This window comes from Mustela nigripes, chromosome 1 (genome assembly GCF_022355385.1).
Source record: "Mustela nigripes isolate SB6536 chromosome 1, MUSNIG.SB6536, whole genome shotgun sequence".
Lineage (NCBI taxonomy): Eukaryota > Metazoa > Chordata > Mammalia > Carnivora > Mustelidae > Mustela > Mustela nigripes.
In genome coordinates this window covers 81,374,434-81,397,048 of record NC_081557.1, presented here as the reverse complement: position 1 = coordinate 81,397,048, position 22,615 = coordinate 81,374,434, and the positions used below count along the sequence as shown (strand labels likewise).

The 22,615-nt window shown below is 42.4% G+C and overlaps 1 protein-coding gene across 4 annotated transcripts in view; it reads right to left on the bottom strand.

Moving 5' to 3' along the window:
- Positions 1 to 3,824: 3,824 nt before the first annotated feature.
- ARHGAP32 (Rho GTPase activating protein 32) overlaps positions 3,825 to 22,615 on the bottom strand; it is a 299,282-nt gene continuing 280,491 nt past the window's right edge. For all 4 annotated transcript variants that reach the window (XM_059413918.1, XM_059413910.1, XM_059413927.1 and 1 more), the window contains 5 exons: positions 19,380 to 19,525; positions 16,870 to 16,941; positions 14,157 to 15,035; positions 12,496 to 13,478; positions 3,825 to 11,236 (listed from right to left, as the gene is read on the bottom strand). In XM_059413918.1, the coding sequence (XP_059269901.1) occupies positions 8,984 to 11,236; positions 12,496 to 13,478; positions 14,157 to 15,035; positions 16,870 to 16,941; positions 19,380 to 19,525 (4,333 nt within the window). In that variant the 3' untranslated portion in view covers positions 3,825 to 8,983. The remainder of the gene's footprint in view (positions 11,237 to 12,495; positions 13,479 to 14,156; positions 15,036 to 16,869; positions 16,942 to 19,379; positions 19,526 to 22,615) is intronic.

Genomic DNA, 22,615 nt, shown 5'->3' with positions numbered 1-22,615 from the left:
ACAAAAGAACTACGTAAGCACATAATTGGAACCAGTGCTGCGGTAATCGGTTTTGATGTTACCTGTTTTAGAGAATGTTGAATTGCTTTCTATGTTGTCAGCTCAATTAGTCCTAATTTCTATGTGTCATTGTTATAAATAATTGAGTCTAGGCTCGATATTTAACCACTGGGGACAGGGAAATGAAAGATAAATTTGGGTTCTAGCGTACTAAGGTGATAGGGAACCAAGGTATGAATGAGGAAAAAGTGGTAAAGCTAAATGAAGTAGAAAATGGTTTCTCTTTTGGAAAAGGCTATTAAAGATCTGGATCAGTACTGATCGTCCCTCTGGACCAGAATCACATGTAATGGATGCTAAAACTGTGGATTCTGGAGTCCAAGCCAGACCTGATTAATTAGGCTATCTGGTGGTTGCCCAAGAAATCTAATGTTTCACTAACTTTCCGGTGTTTTTAACAACCACTTGTCCAGTTTAAAACATGAACAAGTGGCTAAGAAATCTCATGATGCTTTTCAAAATGTTTTTAGGAAATTAAAAGACACACACACACACACACTAACTGAATGACTCAGGGACAGTCAAAGCTGTCTGTGTGCCTAACACTCTTCTCTTCTTTCCCCCTGGTGTTCCCAGTGGATGCTAGAGGTCTCCTAGGGACTCGCACAGAGAAATACTTTGCAGTTATTAACAGAGAAAATGCTGGGATCTAATCATATATCTTTCTCACAGAATGTCATGTGCAGGGAGAACTCCCATACTCTTGGTTTCATTCTCCCTTCTAATACAGTAATATTGTACACATCTCAACTTATACAGTAATATCTCACTTCCTGAAACTTGGCTACTCAGGCACTTTGCTAAGAGAAATGATCAAGAGGTTCCAAGTAATGAAAAATAGGAGACACAAAGTCCTAATCTTTCTGGGCCCCAGTCCAAAGTTTCTTTTGCTCACTATTTTGACAAGCTTTTTTATTTTGAATGGTTAGAGGAAGAGGAAGGTTAGAGGTAGTTTGTAGACAACAGCAAGAAGTAAGAGCAGAAAGAAAAAGAAGATATAGAAAATTTAAAAAAAAAAAAAAAAGCAAGACTAGGAGAGTGGTGTAGAGACCTTGGAACAGAAGCAAACACTCAACACTCCTTATATCTCAATATGTCCCCAAGGGTATCATTATACTACGGATATCTGTATGTATAAGTGATGAGTCTTTAGGTATAATGGCAGCAAAGTTTGTAGTTTAAAACATATTCTTGTCCAGTGTGTCATTTAAAGCCCTCATTTCCTTGTTGATCTTTTGCTTAGATGATCTGTCCATTTCAATGAGGAGGGTGTTAAAGTCCCCTACTATTATTGAATTATTTTTGATGCACTTCTTTGATGGTTATTAATTGGCTTATATAATTGGCTGCTCCCACATTAGGGGCATAAATGTTTACAATTGTTAGATCTTGTTGTACAGACCCTTTAAGTATGATACAGTGTCCTTTCCCATCTCTTCTTACAGTCTTCGGCTTAAAACCTAATTTGTCTGATATAAGGATTACCACCCCAACTTTCTTTTGATTCCATTAGCATGGTAAATTGTTTTCCACTGCCTCACTTTAAATCTGGAGTTGTCTTTGGGTCTAACAGGAGTTTCTTGCAGACAACACATGAATGGGTCTTGTTTTTTTTACCCAATCTGATACCCTATCATACAGCCCATTTACATTCAGGGTAACTATTGGAAGATACTAATTTAATGCCATTGCATTGCCTGTAAGGTGACTGTTACTATACATTGTCTCTGTTCTTGTCTGGTCTATGTTACTTTTAGGATCTCTCTTTGCTTAGAGGACCCCTTTCAACATTTCTTGTAGGGCTGGTTTGGTGGTCGCAAATTCTTTGTTTTTGTTTGTCTTGGAAGCTTTTTATCTCTCCTTCTATTTTCAGTGACAGCCTAGCTGGATAAGGTACTCTTGGCTGCAGATTCTTTTCACTTACTATGCTGATTATATCATGCCAGTCCTTTCTGGCCTGCCAGGTCTCTGTGGATAAGTTTGCTGCCAATCTAATGTTTCTACTGTTGTAGGTTACAAACCTCTTGGCCCATGTTGCTTTCAGGATTTTCTCTTTGTCTCTGAGATTTGTAAGTTTTACTATTAGATGTTAGGGTGTTGACCTATTTTTATTGATTTTGGGGTGCTCTCTGTACCTCCTGGATTTTGATGCCTATTTTCTTCCCCAAATTAGGGAAGTTCTCCAGTGTAACTTGTTCCAATATACCTTCTGCCCCCCTCTTTCTTCTTCCTCTGGGATCCCAATTATTCTAATATTGCTACATTTTATGGTATCACTTATCTTTTGAATTCTCCCCTCATGACCCAGTAGTTCTTTTTCTTAGCTTCTTTATTCTCCATCATTTGCTCTTCTGTATTATTAATTCTCTCTTCTGCCCTATTTGTCCTAGCAGTTAGAGACTCCATTTTTTATTTTACCTCATTAATAACCTTTTTTATTTCAACTTGGTTAGATTTTAGTTCTGTCACTTATCCAGAAAGGGATTCTCTAGTATCTTCTGTGCTTTTTTCAAGCCCAGCTAGTACCTTTATAATCGTCATTCTAAACTCTGGTTCCGACATCTTACTAAGGTCCACATTGATGAAGTCCCTGGCAGTCAGTACTGACCTTGTTCTTTTTTCTGAGGTGAGTTTTTCCGTTTTGTCATTTTGTCCAGAGAAGAAGAGATGAATGAGAGAGCAAAATGCTAAAAGGGCAACAAAGACCCCAGAAAAATATACACTAAACAAATCAGAAGAGATCTGACTGAGACCCAGGGGAAAAGAAAAAATATATATATATATAAGGAATATAATCAGATAGGTGAATAGATCAGAGCCACACACTAGATTTTGAGTGTATTTTTGGTCTATTAGAAGAACCTGTCTCCCAAAATCTTAGAGAAATATATATACACAAAAATAAGGGTAGATACAATGAAGGGATGGAATATGGCTGTAAAAAGTAAAAAGATTTTAAAGAAGGAATTGATAAGTTGGTTGAAAAAGGAAGAAGAAAAAAAAAGGGAGAGAATGTGATCAGGCAGGTGAATAGAACAAAGTTATACACTAGATTTAGAATATATTTTGGTCTGTTAGAAGAAAGGGAACACTCCTACACTGTTGGTAGGAATGCAAGCTGGTGCAGCCACTCTAGAAAACAGTATGGAGGTTTCTCAAAAAGCTGAAAATAGATCTAACCCAAGACCCAGCAATTGCACTACTGGGTATTTACCCCAAAGATACAAATGTAGTGATCCGAAGGGGCATGCGCACCTCAATGTTTATAGTAGCAACGTCCACAATAGCCAAACTATGGAAAGAGCCTCGATGTCCATCAGCAGATGAATGGATAAAGACGATATGGTATATATATATACAATGGAATACTATGGAGTCATCAAAAAAATGAAATCTTGCCATTTGCAACAACATGGATGGAACTAGAGCGAAATAAGTCAATCAGAGAAAGACAATTATCATATGATCTCACTGATACGAGGAATTTGAGAAACAAGACAGAGGATCATAGGGGAAGAGAGGAAAAAATGAAACAAGATGAAACCAGAGAGGGATACAAACCATAAGAGACTCTTAATCTCAGGAAACAGACTGAGGGTTGCTGAGGGGTGGAGGGTCAGAGGGATGGGGTGGCTGGGAAATGGACATTGGGGACGGTCTGTGCTATGGTGAGTGCTGTGAATTGTGTAAGACTGATGAATCACAGACCTGTGCCCCCGAAACAAATAATACATTATATGTTAGTAAAAAATTAAAAAAAAATATGCTGGCAATATTTTTATTAAAATACTTAAAATAAAAAATTAAGCCTCACAATCTTCAAGACATACAGTCTCAACTATTTGAGAAACATAACCAACTCGAATGTCTTAGTTTGGGTGTTTGTAGATGCCTGTGGTTTTGTTGCAATGGGGAATCAACAGTATTTTAAAATGTATGTGCCTTTTCCCATAGAATACCACATTTAAGTAAAATCTCAAATGCCATGAATGTATCTGCCACTGATTCTTCAAAGAAAAATACACATTTTTAAAAGTAAGTACCATACTTTCATCAGTATGAAGTAAATTTGGTGATGAAATTACTGGTAAAGAAGACCTGGTGGGAATGTCATAAGGTCTTTTCTTTAATCCCATCAGAATCACTTCCACGGGAACACATGTTCAAGTCTGGAACGTTCGCTGAGAGCAAAGTTTGCTCCTTTGCTTTTAGTCTGCAATGTGGTGTGCAGGTACGCAGAAAACACAGGCTCGCCAGGGTTGTCTGTACTAACCAGGCAACTTTTCCTGCTACAGGCAAAAAGGAAAGGCCCCCGTAATTCAGAACGCAGAATAATTTGTAATTTATGACTCCCAATAGAAAAACTAAGATTTCAGTAGCTGAATATCGAGGGGTCTTTTCCTCCTTCAAAAAACCGTGGCCAGGGGCACTTGTGTGGCTCAGTGGGTTAAAGCCTCTGCCTTTGGCTCAGGTCATGATCCCAGGGTCCTGGGATCGAGCCCCGCATCGGGCTCTCTGCTCAGCGGGGAACCTGCTTCTCTCTCTCTCTCTCTCTGCCTGCCTCTCTGCCTACTTGTGATCTCTGTCAAATAAATACTATTTTTTTTTTAAAAAGCGGCCAATGTGGACATACTTTTAAGAAGAACTTTTGCACAGCAATGTGCTCTAGATCCCTGGCCACGTGGCTAGATTATGTGCAGAACTTGTGTTGCCACAAACCAGCCTGCCACGGAGTGTAGGAGAGGACACTCTTTTCTGGTCTCTTCTGTCTGAAAAGTCAACAGAATGTCTGAGATGCTTCGAGGGAATCTTCAGAAATATGCTTGCTATTTAGAACTCCCCTGTGGAGAATCCTGAGCTCAGAAGCCAATCCAGTTTCCTGAAAACTGGCAGCTTGGGAGTCAGGACACAGCAGTCAGGTGTGGGTTCCTGTCTACAATTCCCAGCACGAAGCAACCTGTCTGACCTGGGGAAAACCTGGCCCAGCAGCACACTGTAGCAGATAGATAAAACAGGAGCCATTAAATCCCTTCCCTCAAATAATATATACCGTTCGGTATAATGATCTCTGTTACACACTTACCTTTTTTAATATCCCTGATTATCCCATTTTGTTATAGTCATATTATGGCAAAAAGGAAACACATACACAAAGAAGTCTGTTTTAACCTGAAATAATTTTGTTGATATTTGAATTGCTTTCAGTGGGACATTTGCTTTAAACCACAAGATATCTCCATCTGGATTATTGGAGTACAAAATCTCTTCTCTCCCCCCCTCCCCCAACCAAAACAAGAAACGAACAAAACCCAAGCCCACAACTCAGCTTCAAATAAGTTTTGAAGAAATGAGACTCTAAATATTTACATATGGGTCAGGAAATAAATCACAAAACTATTTACAAAAATACACAAGCTTATATGCATTAACAATTTACACCAGTTCACAAAAATATTAAAACATAAAAAAAACACTATATAAATTAAAGTTAAGAACTCAAAAGTATGATCTAAGACTTCCTAGGGTGCTTCTCTCATGCAGGTCATGGCTGGAAAATCAGGTTTTGCTACCTTAGAATCTAAACTGTAAAACAACCAGTTTTATTCTTTGAACACTAACAGTACTAATCAGGAAAGGAAAAAAGACCCTCTGTGCACACGGACATTAAAATATACCATTCCTGACGTTTCCGTAACACACAGTACTGAAAATCACATGCCTCTAACCATTTGGAAGTAAACTTTCTGACATACGTTTGCTTTCATTATTTCCTTACACACACTGCTCAGATGATACTTTGCCAACATAATGAAGGGTGACTGACGAACAGGGCTGGGAACAGATAAATGGACTTTGCAGGCTCCTAATTTTTAAACTCAAGGGGCAAATTTCCAATTTACATTGTATGCATCCATTGCTGCTTCAAATGTGGTTTCCTCCCGTTCTACATCTGCTCACACTGATGGACGGTCCCGCCTGTCGACAGAGTCAGTGCTAGACTTTTTCAACCTGACCCCGACTTTAAAAACAAAATGCTTTGCCATTATGAAAGTGTGCAGGCCCTATCCATGGGACCATCCTTAAAAGAAAACTGAATACAGTTAAGTCTCGGGTGAAATTAATAAGAAAATGGCACCTCGGGGGCTATTAGCAAAGTCTCTGGCCAGACATCCAGGGAATATTTGTTTCAATCAAACCAAACTGTGACATCAGAGTTTTGCAAAATAATGATGATGATAATAATAATAATAATAATAATAAAATAAAATTTGGAGACATGGTTATAAAAAATTATGGGTTTAATGCATTAGGCAGCTCCATTTCTTTGATCATAATTTGAATATTACTGTGAAGTCACACACAAGGTGAACAGTGCTGAGTTCACCTGGTTCAGTGACCTGCCATGCGATTTCTGGGGAAAGATACAGGCAAAGTCCCTCAAAAAACTGGATCCAAAGTTAAGGCCATTTCCACATACATTAAATGAAACAACTCTGGATTTTACCTAAAGTTGGTGTTTCACAATTATACCAGTAATTGGGGTCATTATTCTGTATTCCAAATATTCACCTGATATTTCTAAGCCCATAGGACATAAATAAAGTAATTGTTTTGAGGAATTCACCTCAGTATTCATGAAATAGACTTAGGTTCAGGAGTAAACAATGTGTGTGACCACAAATCCACAAATTTTAAAACTGGACAGGACTCTTCAGCGGCTTCCTTCTGGGCTCTCAGTTACTAACGCCATCTGTACCTCCTCGTCATACCGGCTCCTTCCTGTGCTCCATGCTGCTGGTGAGAACTTACGGGGTGTGTGTGATCTCAGAGGGGCCATGGGTTGCCTACCTGACACAAGATGGTTAAGGTTAAAACAGAAAAGAAAAAAAAGCGCTGCATATTCGCCAAGGATCCAACTCCTGTATGTAGCACCTGATGTGTTTCTGTGCTAAAAGGAAATATCCTATTAGGTTCCCTAACTGTGATTCTGCCGATTGGGTCTGCGTGCTTGATGGAGAGACATGCCCACAGACCTTTCACAGGTCAGTGTGTCCAGACTGCTACCGTGATCTTTACTGAAGGAATTCCTCTCATCAACTCTGGGGAGACAAAACAAAACCTTATAGAGTATTCCCACATATAAATAAATGTGTTCTTAAAACTTTATTTTTTTCTAAATATAAACCCTTAATATGCAATCACATGATTTTCTTTTAAATTAAAAAAAAAAGAAAGAACTGGCATGAATCCTAATCTTTATACAACTTCACAGCAATAATAGCAGCATGAATTTAGCCTCTTAAAAAGATTTCTTCCTTTGCTCTAAAGAAAAGTTAATTCCAAATTTTAAAAAGCCAGAGCAGCAATCATCCAGTAAATGGAATGATATTCTCCTAGTGTCTTCTACAAACTGAGCTTTTAAAACATGTGAATGTATAAAACTCAAGTATGATTGAGAGTTATGGAATGCAAGGACAATCTAAACTTGTTTGTTAATACAGGACAGCCTGGTCGGTCTGGTGTGGACATTGTTGGAGCAGGGGGAGGGGGTGGGAGATGGGAGTGGAGGCAGGCCAGACAGCTGTCCGACCAGAATGTGACTTTCAAAAGGAAGTCCAGGGTATTCCACACATGTAACATGCCCACGGGCTTGTAAGGACTAGACCTGAAATGCTGGTGTAAAAATGGCAATTACAGGAAGACTGTGAGCGCATGGCACACAGGTCCCTTAGGACGCACACGGTCACAGACCGGGATTCTGACTGCTGAGATGGGGCGGTGTGCGGAGTGAAACTGTTGCAGGGGCTTTCAGCTAACAAATAATTCATCGCCTCTTTAACAGTCCCCAAGAAACCTGTACTCTGGTTCAGAAACAAAAATCAACACGTAAATGTGTAATCATGATAAATTATATGTATTTATCCAGTCAAGTCATGCTGGGTTTTTTCCCCCACCCCAATTTGGGAAAAAGAAAAAAAAAAGTTGCTTTAGGAGAACAAATGACATGAAATGTTTTACCAGGATTACTATTTACCAAATATTATTGAGAAAAAAAAAAAAAACTGAAGGCAGGCGACACGTTAGAAGCACTGACAGGGTTTTACAGTGCTAACGACGTTCACCGACTTCTGCCTAAGAAGTTTCTTTACTCCTGACTTTAGAATCCCTTCTGCAGCTGACGTCAGCCTGCCCACCCACTGCGAGGAACGACTCTGAGAAGTAAGAATGTAAAATAGGTGGTTCAGCCTGGATCTAAATGGCCTGACATTTTACAATGGGTCTTTATTAGATGCTTAAAGTCTTCATTCCTTTATTATTATTTTTCAAATTATAATGTGCTAATTGTCTGCCGGACTCATCTGAAGGATAAGGGAGAAGTTTTTCTCCACTGTAACTTAACACACGAAACCCTTCAAAGTCAGGGAGAATAAAGGGACAAAAACCAAGTGGCGACCTGGGCAAGCTGCATGGCTACTGAGAAAGTTAGTAGAAATGCAACAAAAATGCAAAAGCCTACCAGGAACTAGACATAAACCGCTTTGCGCTGTGTAGCAAATATTAAGAAGGACAAGGTTAAATTCAAATTCAGTTAAAGGCAGTCCTCAGGCTCTGACACATTAGCCCCATACGGCAAGTATGGTCTGTGACAACTTCTTCACTAGGTTTTCAACACAGTGCTTTACAATCATTCAGATCTCTTTTAATGACAAAAATCACAGCCTAGAGATGGAAGAGATGGTGATGAAGCAGGGAAGGGGAAAAAGATGGTGATTTTTCTTGGTTGTTGTTGTTGTTTTTAATGTGGTCGGGGAGTGGGGGGGGATTGTAGCTTTTTTTTTTTTTTTTAATCTTTTTGGTTACTGAAAAAAATAGAACAGTCCACTGTCCAGCAGAGGCTGCTTCAACTCTATTGCTCCAGGGCTCATTCTGCATGAATCTGTGTTTCAGGGTGCTGCAAAGACAACTCTGTGGGCAGGAAGGCCCCCTGGCCCAAAGCTGTAGCATATGTCCTGTTTTGCAGGTGGGGAAAGCCGGAGGGCACATAGGTTCCCACAGCTCCTCCTCCAAAGCCTCCTCGCTGGTGCTGGGGTGGGGAGTGGTAGCCCTCCAGGTTATCATACTGGGACACAACAGTCACACTGCTCTGGCGCTTGCCATGTGTTTGGTATTGGTACAGCACACCGGGGTCCCTCTCCACGTTCTGAGTATGATGGAGTTTCAGGCTATGACTCCTCTCCGGTTTCGGGGGTGGGACTACTGACGGGGGGAGGTGCTCCTCCTCCTTGTAGCAGTCTCTGGAGTGTTTCTCTGGGGCAGGAGGCTGCCTAGCCCGAGGCCTCTCGAGCTCTTTGGAGAGCCTCACCTCTTTGTGGTTCAGTCTGAGAGACTCCTGCCCCGATGTAATATATTTCCCTCCAGAGTTATGGTAGCTGACTGGCTCAGAAGTGTCTGGAATCCCTTTGGGCCCATAATCTAACTGGCCAGCTCCTTGTGGGTATGGCGGCCCATTTTTTGATTCACATAACTGCCTATGGCTTGCTTCCTGATGGGCCCTGTGCTCAGGGAGACTACAACCCATGTCGTGAAGCTTCCTGTTCCTGAGGCTACTTTGCTTCTGAGGGAGAGTGGGTTTCTCTGGCGGTCCATTGCCGTATCCTCCATGGTGGTGGGCTCTATCGAACTCTGGCTCTGGATGCTTTCTATAGAAGCGGTCCTCTCCCTCAGGACTGACGACCTTGGTTGGATGTCGCCCCTCCTTTCCCTCTGCCACCGAGAGAAGTCCAGTTTTCCCAGGATCTGATTTACTACGGAGGTGGATGACATAGATCCCACCCAAGTCATCTTGCATGGCTGGGGTCATGTTATCATACTGGGACATAACAGGCCCCTTCACCTTCTGCCGAGCACGGCTCTCTCTCCGGATGGATTGCATGCGGTATTTTTCCATGTCCTCAAGATCCCACGAGGTGTATGTGTGCTTTACATCAGCAGCTGGGGGCATGTTGACTACGCTGTGGTCATTACCAGAGAAATAGCCAGTCACGTTGGCCCGGGGACGTGGGAGCAAACCAGCATAAGTGTGCAAGTGCTTTCCTTGCAACCTAGGATTGTAGAAGGCAAAATCGCGATTGGGTAGACGGTGGAGGGGCCTCAACTGTACCGTGCTGTAGGCATCCATGTCACACAGGGCTCCTTCTGGACTGTAATAGGAACTAGAAGAACTGGAGTAGGGGCTATACCGGTAGTGGACCCGACCATTCTCGAAGTAAGGCTGAAGCTGAGTGACATGATAATCTGAGCGGGCCTGCGAGGACTGATATGGCTTATACTGGTACAGGGGTCTTGGGCAGTAGGCTGGTTCGTCATCTGGGGGGACTTCTGTCCGTGAAATGGGAACAGAGCGAATCATGGAAGATGGAGGGGCATGGAGAGACTGTACCCTCCGGATGGTAGGGTACGGGGGAATATCTTCAGGGTAGCAACTACTCCTAATTGTGGGGCCTAAAGAAGATACATACTCCACTCGGCTGCATGGTTTGGAGTGGTGTCCAGATGCATTTCTTCCCGGGGCCACGTATGTGTTATAACGAGGTCCCATGGAGGCTGGTGGCTCTGATCTGGCACCGTACACTTGATGTTGCTCCAATTTATTATGATGTGGAGGTACGCTCTGGGGACGGTACTGGCAGTTGGGATTCATACTGAAATGCACACAGTTTTCTGGCCCAAAGGGTTCAGGGGTGACATCAGGCCTGGCAAAGGTGGAGTAAGTTGTTTTCTGTGAAGCATGCTTAGGTTGTGGGATGGGAATTGGTAAAGGCAGACCGTCATCCACAGAAGCTGGGGACGCGGTGGCGAAGGGATGGTAACCGGAACTGCTGGGAGCATCTGCGCCACTGGAGTGGAGGGCAGCGGCGATCTTACTCTCCATCGTCCTGGTGGGAGGAACTGGCATGGGAAAGCCACAGGAGGAGTACACGGGGACAGAGTCGGCGCGCAGGTGCAATGGTGGGGCCCTGGCACCCTCCCGCACCTTTTCGGGAAGGCTCGGTTGGAGAGCAGGGGCAGAAACGGGACACTGAGCAGCTGCGCCGCCATCACCGACAAGGATGGGTGCAGGATCGTCCGTGGCTCTGGGGTCAGGGGGTCTCTCTGGAGCTGGAATCACTTGAACCTATTGAAAGACAGTTATATCATGAGCTTGGAATCAATTACTATTCAATCTGTAACCCACAAGTTGAGGCTATCTGGATGGTAGCTTGAAACTCTCCAAGCCATGTGGTTGCGCTGGACATGACAGGAGGCTAATCTGCCCGCACGTCCAGGAAGCAGTCTGTGCGGCCACCTGGTACAAGAGCCATGGCTATCTTTGGGAAACTGTTCTAATTTGTGACAGGCTTTAAATGTGAGGTGAGGTTGCCTGTGGCAGCAACTTAGTGTCCAGATCAAAAGAGAGGTGTAAAGTATAGTCAAGCTTAAAGACATATACCTAGTCTACTGGTCTCAACACCAAGCACATTTTGTTAAACAAAGAGGGTTGATTCTAGCTGGAGAGATTTATGAAGTGACTCACAGCTGTACATAGTGACACTGGTCCGAGAGACATTCAGACCAATCGGTTACTGTCGCTCCCCACCCTCTACTCCACCCTGGTCCACAGCAGCTGACGCCAAACATGACCCTCACAGCAAGGCTGCAAATGTGCTATCCCTGAGAAGCAGCTGCTAGAAATAGCATCCTCCACTCAAGTCTAGATAGCAAAGTCCTTTTAGTTCAAGATGACCACAAAGCACATGGGGCACTTTTTTAAAATCTGAGAAAGTTAGAAAGAAATCTTAGCTTTCTGCATCCAATATTCTCTCATCAAAACAGAAGCTTGATTATAAAACAACCTGCTGGCTTATGCTAAGGAAATAACAAAATGACCTAAAACACTGTCAGCTCTTACATTTCTAAAAAGTCTGCAAGGCAGAAAGCCTTCCAAATGTATTGAGAATAAAGCACATTCACCGTGCAGATGTGAATCACTGGCAGAGGGTGGGTTAAAAACGACTTGCCCAAAGTTACACTGCATTAGTGATGGAGTCGGGAGGGGGGTGCGGGGACCAACCCACAGCCCTGACACCTGAAGCCCAGTCTGACGTATTTGATCATGAGCTCCTTGTAGTTCTATGAAGAAACTACCCGGATGCTTTAGGAACAAAAGGCAGCAGGTATGCACTAGAATCACTGAATGACTGCTCCTTCCTCAGAGAAAAACTGGCATCAACACAAAGGCAGGTCCAACCTCAGACAGGAAAGGTTTCATGGAAACTGCCACAGGACTTCAGATAAATGTCCTATCTGACTCAAAGGGAACAGCACACCCTGCTGAAAAGTGACATACCTTTGGAAAAAGTACATTTCATCTCCCCAACTCCCTCCCCTTCTTACCTTGTGGGAATTATTCAGTCCCACACTGGTGGCTGTTTGTACCTGCCCCACGACTGGCAGCTGCTCGCCTGATCTCTGGGAAGGAGGCGGTGGGAGGGGACGATTAGTCCTTGGAGGGCGCTGAAGGGTGGCAGTGGCAAAATCAGCTGCAGTGGCTTGTTCAGCCACATCCCAGCTGGCTTCCCTGGTGCTCATCTCGGCTGTTGCTGGAGCAGCGGTCATGTAAGCCATGGCGGCCGTGCTGGGATTCTCTTCAGGGGACCCAGAAGGAGGGTAGCTTTTGTCCCGAGGCAAATTAGAAGGTGTGGGCGATTTGTCTGCAAGTTCTGAAGGGTGATGTTGGGGTTTATCCACACCTGCACCAAGATACGAAGGAGGCTGATCTCCACTGTAGAAATGAAGCTGACACTGGTCCTGTTCCATAAAAGAGACGGTTGGCATATTGGTCTTCCCAGACTGATCTTCAGGGAAACTCAGGGGATCATCCGACTTAGAGTCTGTTAAGGGAACTGAAGTGATTCTGGCCTTGTCTGGGTCCCCAGGTAAATAGGTTCGATGTGGATGATTCCCTGGGAAGTCGGCCTGGTGGAGCTGCTCCCCAGATTCCGTTGCACTGGCATAGGTAAGATTCCCAGTGGCGGCCAGATCTGGAATAGGCTGGTCACAGTTCCCAGATACATTGTTCTGGACGTGGAACTCCTCTGCTGGCCTATCAGTTTGGAAATAGGCTTTATCTAGAGTAACGCTAGAGTAGGAACTAGGCAGTTTCTCTTCTGCTGCAACCACTGCTATGTCTCCGTAATTTGTGTAAGCAGCCTGGGAAGTCCCTGGTCTCCTCAGTGACTGGGTTGAGACTTGCTGCGCAGACTCAGCTAACGCTAGCGCCAACAGGCGGGCAACGTTTTTCGGAGGCGGTGGTGGTGGGATAAGAGAGACTGAACTGACAGGAACGGAATCCTGAGGGGGGTCATGGGTAACTGCTCCTGGTGGGAAATTGGGAAAAAAAATGAGAGTGAAAAAGTAGCTTGAGTTATCCTATACGGAAAGCCAAACTCTCCCCATTTGATCACTAAAAAGTAGGTGCCTTCCATTTTTCAAAACGGCAATCCATGATCTTCTGTCCCACATGCAAATGCTGGAGAAAACACATCTGGTTCAGAAGGAAAACTGAAACCAAGTGCTTAAAGATTGCAATTTCCTCTTGAATTGCTACAGAGATGGGGGGGAAAAAGCAGGTCCCTCATCTGGCTCAGAAAAGACTGCTTAGAAAACAAGCTTCAAGTGCCTGCAGATTGTTATTAAAGATAGTTTTTACATCTGATGGTGTAGGCTGGCTGGTTAACTTGTAAGGCTATAATATCTTTTATTAGAAAATAAAATCAAGAGCTACGAAGTTGTGCAAAAGTTATCCAGGAATTCTGACTGTCCAAAGACAAAAGGGGACATTATGAAGGTCTGAAGCAGGGCCACTGGCCCTTTGGGGAATTTCTGTTTGATTGACTTTAACTTAGGGCTTTGAGCCATCAGCACCACCCAGAAAAACATTCTCTTTGATTAAAGGCTAGCTGTGGAGTAAATTTCTCTCTTAAAAGGCACAGATGGCACACAGGGCTGGAGATCCCTCTTAGCTTAAGGAAAGAATGGAGGAAAACAAATGGTACCTGTCTGAGTCTGTCCAGAAGGTACAGCCTTACTCTGACTGCTCGCGACGACCTGCTCCTCTTTCCCTGGCGACTCTACTTCTGCAGCAGCCCCCTGCTCTAGGGGCTGGACTTCACATTCACATGCTCCTTGGGCGTCTCTCTCACTGGTTTTCATCTTTACTACCTGGGTGGGGGATCTATTTATGGCCTCACTGTCTTCCACACTTTTGCTCCAGGTTGGAGAAGATGCACTTGGAGCTGCCGTATTTGACACGGTCCCGATGACTTCTGATACCCGGGCGGGAAGAGTCACTGAAATTGGCTCAGATATGTTTATAGAAGGTGATTTGCTTAATTTCCGTCCAATCTTTGGAGAAAAAGCGTAGACGACCTTTTCGGTGAATGAGGATGGCTTGGATGATTTCTCTTCCGTTGGGCTCAAGTCCAGGGTAAAGAATGGACTCAGTTTCTCCTGAAGAGGAGAGACGGCTTCAGAACTTGCAGTGCTTCCTGGTGTCTGAGACTGGCTACCGCCTGCTTCCGTATCCTTTTTGTTGGAGCTTATTTTCTCCTGGGAGTATCCTAATGAATCTAGAAAGGAAGCCCCACTCTCCAGACATTCTGATTCGAGCTTAGGGGGGCTGCACTGAAATGACATTGGGTCGAAATCCAGGCTGGCCACGCCAATGTCCGGTGGGCTCAAGTCAACATCCTCAGCCGCATGAGGAGACATCAGAGCTGGAATGTGCAGCGGCCCTACCTCGTCCTCGCTTTCATTGTCATGGGACAGGTTATCATAGGAATTACAGCGGTTCCCCAGCATTTCTCCGTTAAAAGAGGCACTCAGTGCATCACTGCTAGACCTGGGTCTTCTGGGTCGGAAGAGCTTGGAATCACCTGGCAAAAACGGGTATCAGAGTATGAATGCCTAAGACACATAACACACAATACCATGAAAAGTCACCTACTTAGGACAGCAGGAGGGCACAACGATAGCGTAAGGAAATGTTACTTCTCATCTTCTTTCCAGAAACTGTCTCTTGGGGCAAACGGATGGGACTTCTGAGCCAAATGCTAAGTAACAAAGATATCTGATATCATCAGGGGGAGAATGCAGCCTTTGATGGTTTCAACAGAAAAAAAGACTCAGAACTCTTGGATTCTATTACTAGTCCAACACTGCGACTTTGGGCAAGATTTCTTTCTTTTTGTCTTATTTTATGACTAATCTCATGCATGATTTCTAGGATAGAACTAACCACTTTCAATAGTACTTTGGATATCCCACAGCAAAAGGGTTTTGTTTTTGTTTTTGGGGTGGGGAAAAATCCTCCCTACACTTCTGAAAAGTAAATATGTCAACTAAAAAATTCTCTACAATTCCATAAAACATTTACATATACTTGCTATAGGATTCTTTTCAGATACTTAGAACAATTTCTTTTTTTTTTTTTCTCTAATAAGAATAGGCTTTAAGTCTCTCAGGCAGAACCTTCAATCACAATTTTATGATATTGCTACACATCTGCTGGCAACACAGGTCTTTGAGCTCAGCATTCTATTTCAACAGTTAGAATCACCATGGTGAAAATGTGCTCTACAGAGGCAGAAATTGCCTTAACACAAATACGTTCACTAATGTGTTGACTACTTATACAATTAATCTCTACTAAAACGTTATTTTCTGCTTAATCCTGGCATCTATCCAGCCCACTTCATTGTATCTATGAACCAGTCTCTTAACTGTAGTGAAATGGAAAATCTCCGAAAACCCTTAAGATGTCAGACACCCAACTAAAGGGATGTGTGAGGATTTCTTGAAATAAGCAGAACTGTCGGTCGTTGAGGATCTGGCAGTTAGAAGAGTTAATAAATGAAGATGAGAAAGTCGACCAGGATGATGACACCCCAGGGTACCTCAAAAGAAAAAATGATCCCAATATCAACAGATGAAGAAAAGGCCGTGGGAAATCAGTTTAGCTCTCGGGTTATTTTTGTAGAAAAGGCCCTTTTTACAATCCTGCTGTATAAGCCAACATAAAGTGAAGGATGTTGTATTTACTATTATGACAAGGTTTTGTCAAAAAAGCCAGATCTCCTTCCAATTGAAGTAATCCTTTGTTCATTCTAAAATTAGTACATAATTACAACTATACCCCAACTTTTGTTAATTAAGGGCTAAAAAAACCCTTATTTTCATAATTTTTAGTTTTGTCAAGTTGCAATCAAACCTTTTTATATCCTTTACTGAAATGTTGGTCCCCTTTTTAAGAGGATTCACGTCTAAGTTTTCTTCTCCTTGTACAGAGGATCCCATCTTCAGATAATGAGGGCTCCCTATAATCAATCTCGTCTATGAAATTTAATGTCAGGTTAAGTGATTTACAAGACAAAAGACTGATGTGAATATCAAAACTGTTTAATCTTATACTTTGTAAAATTTTGCTTTCATGAAATCTAAAAGAAATACTAACAGCATCATTTTCCACTGGGCTTTAATAAATGTAAGTGGTTACCTATTTTTAGGTACACTAAATAGCAATCATGTCAACAGTGAAGAGATTAGAGCCTGGTACCATAAGAAGACATCGATGGACAGTACGAAATAGATATGATTATTGTCTAGGAGTGGTAGTCTGTAGCCTATTTATATATGTATTTATCAAATATACTCGATTGTTGTGTTCTTTTATGAAATACGGAATAAAACAACTGATGTTTTTAGTCTTACCATCGACTGCATGGAGAGAAGTAAGGGATTCTTCACTTTTAGCTGAACGGAGTGTTCCTTCTGCCCTGCCACCTGAAGAATTAAACCAAACCGTGTGAGGTTTTATCCACTGCTACTGCTACATATGTAGAGAAAGGAACAGCGTTCTTCTCTACACATATTTAAATTTCCAAGGGTGATTATCTGTACATATTCAATTTAAGCAGCATATTGAATAAGGTGCTGTATTGTTTTCACATGGTTTCCGGTGTGAAAAATCCCTTTTCTGAAGGATTATCAACTTGAGAATAGAGATGAATTTTAAAACATCTTCCTTTTTTATTTTCTAAAGACCAGCATGATGGCTTAGGATGGTATCACACTAGATTTACGGTGAGCCCTAAATCCACTCAGGGTGTCCTTTTCAGCAGAGAGGACTCAGAGAGATGGAGAAGCAGGCCAAGTAAAGATGGAAGCAGAAACTGGGGTGATGCCACCACAAGCCAAGGAATGCCAGGAGCCACCAGGAGCTGGAAGAGGCAAGGAAGGATTCTTTCCTGGACCCTTTGGAAGGAAAATGGCCTTGCTGACACCTTGATTTCAGACTTTTAGCCTACAGAACTGTGAGGAAATAAATTGGTTGTTTTAAGTTGTTTAAGCACCCAATTTGGAGCACTCTGTTCTGGAAGTCCTAGGAACCTAACACAGTGCCTTAATTACGTATGTTCAATCTTATTTGTTAAATATTCTCATTGGCCTCCCAGCACTACTCAACACTGGTGATGCTTTTCTCTTTAAGCCTCTCCTCCATTATTTAGGGGGACAGTGCTCATCTCTTTTGTTCTTTGCCTACCCTTTTAGTCATTTCTTCTTACTTTCATGACTACTCTACCTTTTCTGGTCTTTCCAAAACCGCTTTTCTCCAGATCCAGTTTTTAACCTGCTCCTCTCACTCAACAGGCTCTCCCATAAACTATATCTTTAGGGTTTGCTGACGACTTACAAATCTGTATTTCCCATTATAGTAAACTCCTTTATTGAATTCCAGACCCATACTACTGATCACCTCTTGGGCATGTCCAACCCACTATGTCCACAATAAACACATCACTTCTCTTCTCCTAACTGTCACTCCCTACATGAATAACGGCACTGCCACCTCCTTAATCATTTAATCAGAACCTGAAAATTATCTTTGCTCCTCTTTTTTTCTCATCCTTCACAATCATTTGGTCACACAACCTTGTAGATTCTACTTCCTAGTATCTCTCAAATCTATTTCCCATGTCTACTGCCACTGTGTACCCCAGACACTCACTGTTTCTTGGTTGTCCTCCTGTAACTATCTCTTGTCCACCTGTAACACCACCTGTAACTGGACAGTTACTGTCCAGTGTCCAGGATTATCTCTCCTCGTACATTCCCTGTACTGCTGCTGAAGTCCTCTCTCTATACCCTACACGGAACCATGTTACATATTAAAGCCACAGGATAACCCCCAAAGGAAGACAGGACAAAACCAAAACCAAAACTCTTTGGCAAGCACTGGAGGCCCCTGATGACCTCTCTCTGAACCATGATCTACCCAGCCACGTTCCCTGCTTCACACACTTAGCACACACTGTGCTCCCATTTCCTGAAATGCATTTCTCAGTTGGTGATCACGTGAATCCTTACTTATATTTCAAAACCCAAGTCACAGGGTAGATTTCTAACCATTAGCCCTCTTCCCCTTAGGAACTGACAAGTCCTACTGTAAATGCCTCACACAAATACCTATTTCAATTGGTATGATTCTGCATGAAATTTATTTTCTTACGCAGTTTCCCAAGTAGGTCTCTGAAGGCAGCCTCTTCTATCTGAGAGCCTGCTATCTAAATATTTAGCACATGTTTAGTACATGATTGCAAACTGAATGATGAACTAAATGAATTAAACATTATATTTCTAACATTCAGGTACTATTGTCCTTCCTAGCTTCAGAAGCTGTTAATATCATAGTTTTAAAATTATTTTTTAAAAGTAGTATTTGCAACAACAGTAATAGATTTACTTGATCCAGTTAGATACTCTCACCAATGAGTTATCCCATAAAAAAGATCGATTCCTTGGTTATAAGAGTTAAAAACTTAAAAGGCATGTTAAAACATGGTTTTGTCACATTTCAAATATATAAAAATACAGATTAATAAAAATAAAACACCATAGCAGTCATTTTTTTATTAATAGCACACAACCATGTTATGAATTTCAATCACATCCACACTCTATATAATCTGCAATTTCCACAAGAAACCAGGCACTTCCACATATTCCCCGCATATTTATGTCTGCGTGTGGGGATGAAGAACTGGTAGAAGAAGACAACTAGTGGCCAGCACCATGGCTGTGGACACATTGTGCTGACGCACGCAATCACAACATACTGGGCACCTGTGTGCAGCGTGACGACAGCCGGCCAAGAGGAGGGGTGTGGAGTGGCCACGCCAGCTGCTCTGACAGCGTGGCACAGAACGGCAGGGAGCACCAACCTTTCAGAGCCATGGCTTTCATCTCTGAAGGCTCACTCTCATTCCGCTGCAGCTTCCGCTTAGAAACAGACGATGATTTCCCCAAGTTGAAAAAGGAACGCCAGCTGCCCACGGGAGATTTTTTCATTTTATTTTGAGGCCTCCTCCTAAGAGAGAGAAAGTAGTCTGTATTAAGATATCCAAGGGGCTGTCTTTATTTAGAGGAAATGAACAAATGATGGAAAGAACCCAACAGCCTAGAGAGGGCACAGCTGGAACAGTACCTGTGTATCACACAGCCACTTCATGTGTGCAAACATGTAGCACACATATCTCTTCTGTCATGTATGTAGCACACATCCACCGTGTCATGTACGTAGCACACATCCCCTTATGCCATGCATGTAGCACACAACCGCGGTGTCATGTATGTAGCACATGTCCACTGTGTCATGTATGTAGCATGCATATCGCTTTGTCATGTACATAGCATACATCCACTTGTGTCGTGTATATAGCACATACCTGCTGTGTCATGTATGTAGCATGCACAGCTGCTGCATATGTGCATACATGTAGCATGTGTGTGTGTACAGCACAGTCTACACAGCACAGCTGAACTGTATAGCTAAAGCATGACAAGGTAATAAAATGTATAGATTTGAATATTAATAGCTAGTCACAAAGATAATTTTTATACAAATTTTTATATTTAGATCTAACCTCACAATCAGTGAAATAAGAATAAGAAATATTTAGAAGTAGGAATTATTAAAACTCCAAAATAAAAGAGTTAAAGAAAACAGTTTTGTGTGTGAGTGAACAGAATTAAACCAAAAAAGAAGAAAAGTATTACAAATAATAACTAACATAAATTGAATGCCAGGCACTGTGATGTCTTATGTAGTAACTCATTTAAAATAAAAAGAACTGACAAGCTAAGTACTATTATTCTTAGGTTATAGCCGAGGAAATTATGACACTAAGTCTAAGTAACTTCCTTAATGTTATAAAACTAGTAAATGATGGAGTCAGGGTTGGAACCCAGTTATATACATATCCAAATACCTGCTCTCTTGACTGCTACACTATAAATTTTTGAAGAAATCATGGAAATGGTGGTAGGCATCAACTTTCTTACCTTCCTTCAGCCAAGCTGCCCCAACACTGGCAGGAGCCAGTTCTGACACCATCTATCTACCTTGCTAGCACCATTTGCCCCATGCCAGGGTTCCCCTCAGACCAGCCCCACTCAGCCCACCTGTCCCTGCAAGCGCCCCTCCAAAGTGGTTCCTGCCACACTAGTAGGCAGCCTTGGTCAGGATGGAGCCCATTCAAGGCAACTCCTGCCCCAGGGAGGGAAGGTGGCAGCCCTGCCCAGCAGCACACCAGCACACCAGCACACCATGCAGTGAGGGCTGGCCCCACCCACCAGCAACCCTGCAGCAGCCAAAGCCAGGCCTCTCAGATGACTGCACTCAAGTCCAGCTATGCCCACCAGTGTGCCCAGAGTGGCCATGGCTGGTCACTGCAGGCAGCGGGACTGAGAGCCATACCCACCCACCAGCACACCCACAGCAGTCCAACCCAGTTATGACAGGAGAGCACACACAGCCCACACAGGGCACACCCCAGGAGCACCTGGTTCTGATGACCAGGAGGGACTGTGCTACTGGGCCCCACAAAACCTTCCTCTAAAAAAGCCACCACTTTAAGACCAGGAGACATAGCTGACTACCTAATACACAGAAAGAAAAATGAAGAGATGGAGGAATATGTTCCAAATGAGGTAACAGAACAAAGCTTCATTAAACGAACTAAACAAAACAGAGATAGACAATTTGCCTGATAAGCAATTTGCGTGTTCAAAGTAATGGTCAAAGACACTCACGGGACTTCAAAGGAGAACGGATGGACTCAGTGAGAGCTTCAACAAAGAGATAAAAAAATTTCAAAAGAATCAACAGAGCTGAAAAACAGTAACTGAAGTGAAAAATATACTAGAGGGAATCAACAGATCAGAATATGTGGAAGAATGGATAAGCAATCTGAAGGACAGGGGAGTAGAAAGCACCTAAGCCAAAAAGAAATAAAGAAAAAAAGAACGTTAAGAAATGATGGTTGGTAAAGGGCCCTCTGGGAAACATCGAGCATGCTAACATTTGCATTATGGGAGTCCCAAAAGGAAAAAAAGGGTAAGGGGCAGAAAACTTATTTGAAGAAATAATAGCTGAAAACTTCCCTAACCCAGGGAATAAAATAGATATTGAGGTGGTCCAGGAAGCATAAAAAGCCCCCCAAAAGATGAACCCAGGGTGGTCCACCCCAAGACAAATAATAATTAAAACATGAAAAATTAAAAATAGAGAATTTTAAAAGCAGCAAGAGAAAAACAAATAGTTACATACCAGGAAAACCCCAAAAGGCTATCACCTGTTTTTTAGCAGACACTTTGCAGGACATAAAGAAGTGAAATGATATATTCAAAGTGCTAAAAGGAAAAAATCTATGGCCAAAAATATTCTACCTGGCAACGCTATCATTCAGAACCAAAGGAGAGATAAGGTTTCCCAGACAAACAAAAGTTCTAAGAATTCATCACTAAACTGGCCACACAAGAAATGATAAAGAGACTTTTTTGAGTAGAAAAGGCCATAACTAGAACAGAAATTATTAAAGGAAAAAATATCATGGGTAAAAGCAAACAAAGATAATAGACCAATCATTTATAAAGCTAGGATGGGGTGTCTGGGTGGCTCAGTCAGTTAATCATTTACCTTTGGCTTAGGTCATGATCCCAGGATCCTGGGATCAAGTCCCCTATCAGGCTCCCTGCTCAGTGGAGAGTCTGTTTCTCCCTCCTGCTCTACCTCTCCCCTGCTTGTATGCTCTCCTTTCATGCTCTCAAATAAATAAATAAAATCTTAAAAAAAATAAAACTAGTATGAAGGTTAAAAGAAAAGAGTAAAATCAACTATATCTTAAAACTCACTAAAGGGACTCACAAATAAAAAGAAGTAAGATATGATGCCATATACATAAAACGGAGAGAACAGAGTAAAAACACAGTGTTTTTAGAATGTGTTTGAACTTAAGTGACCATCAACTCAATATAAACTGCTATATACATAGAATATTATTTATGAACCTCAGTTATTACAATCCTGTAATAACTACACACACACAGAAGAGAAAAGAATCCAAGCATAACACTAAAGAAAGTCATTAAATCACAAGAAAAAAGAGCAAGAGAAGAA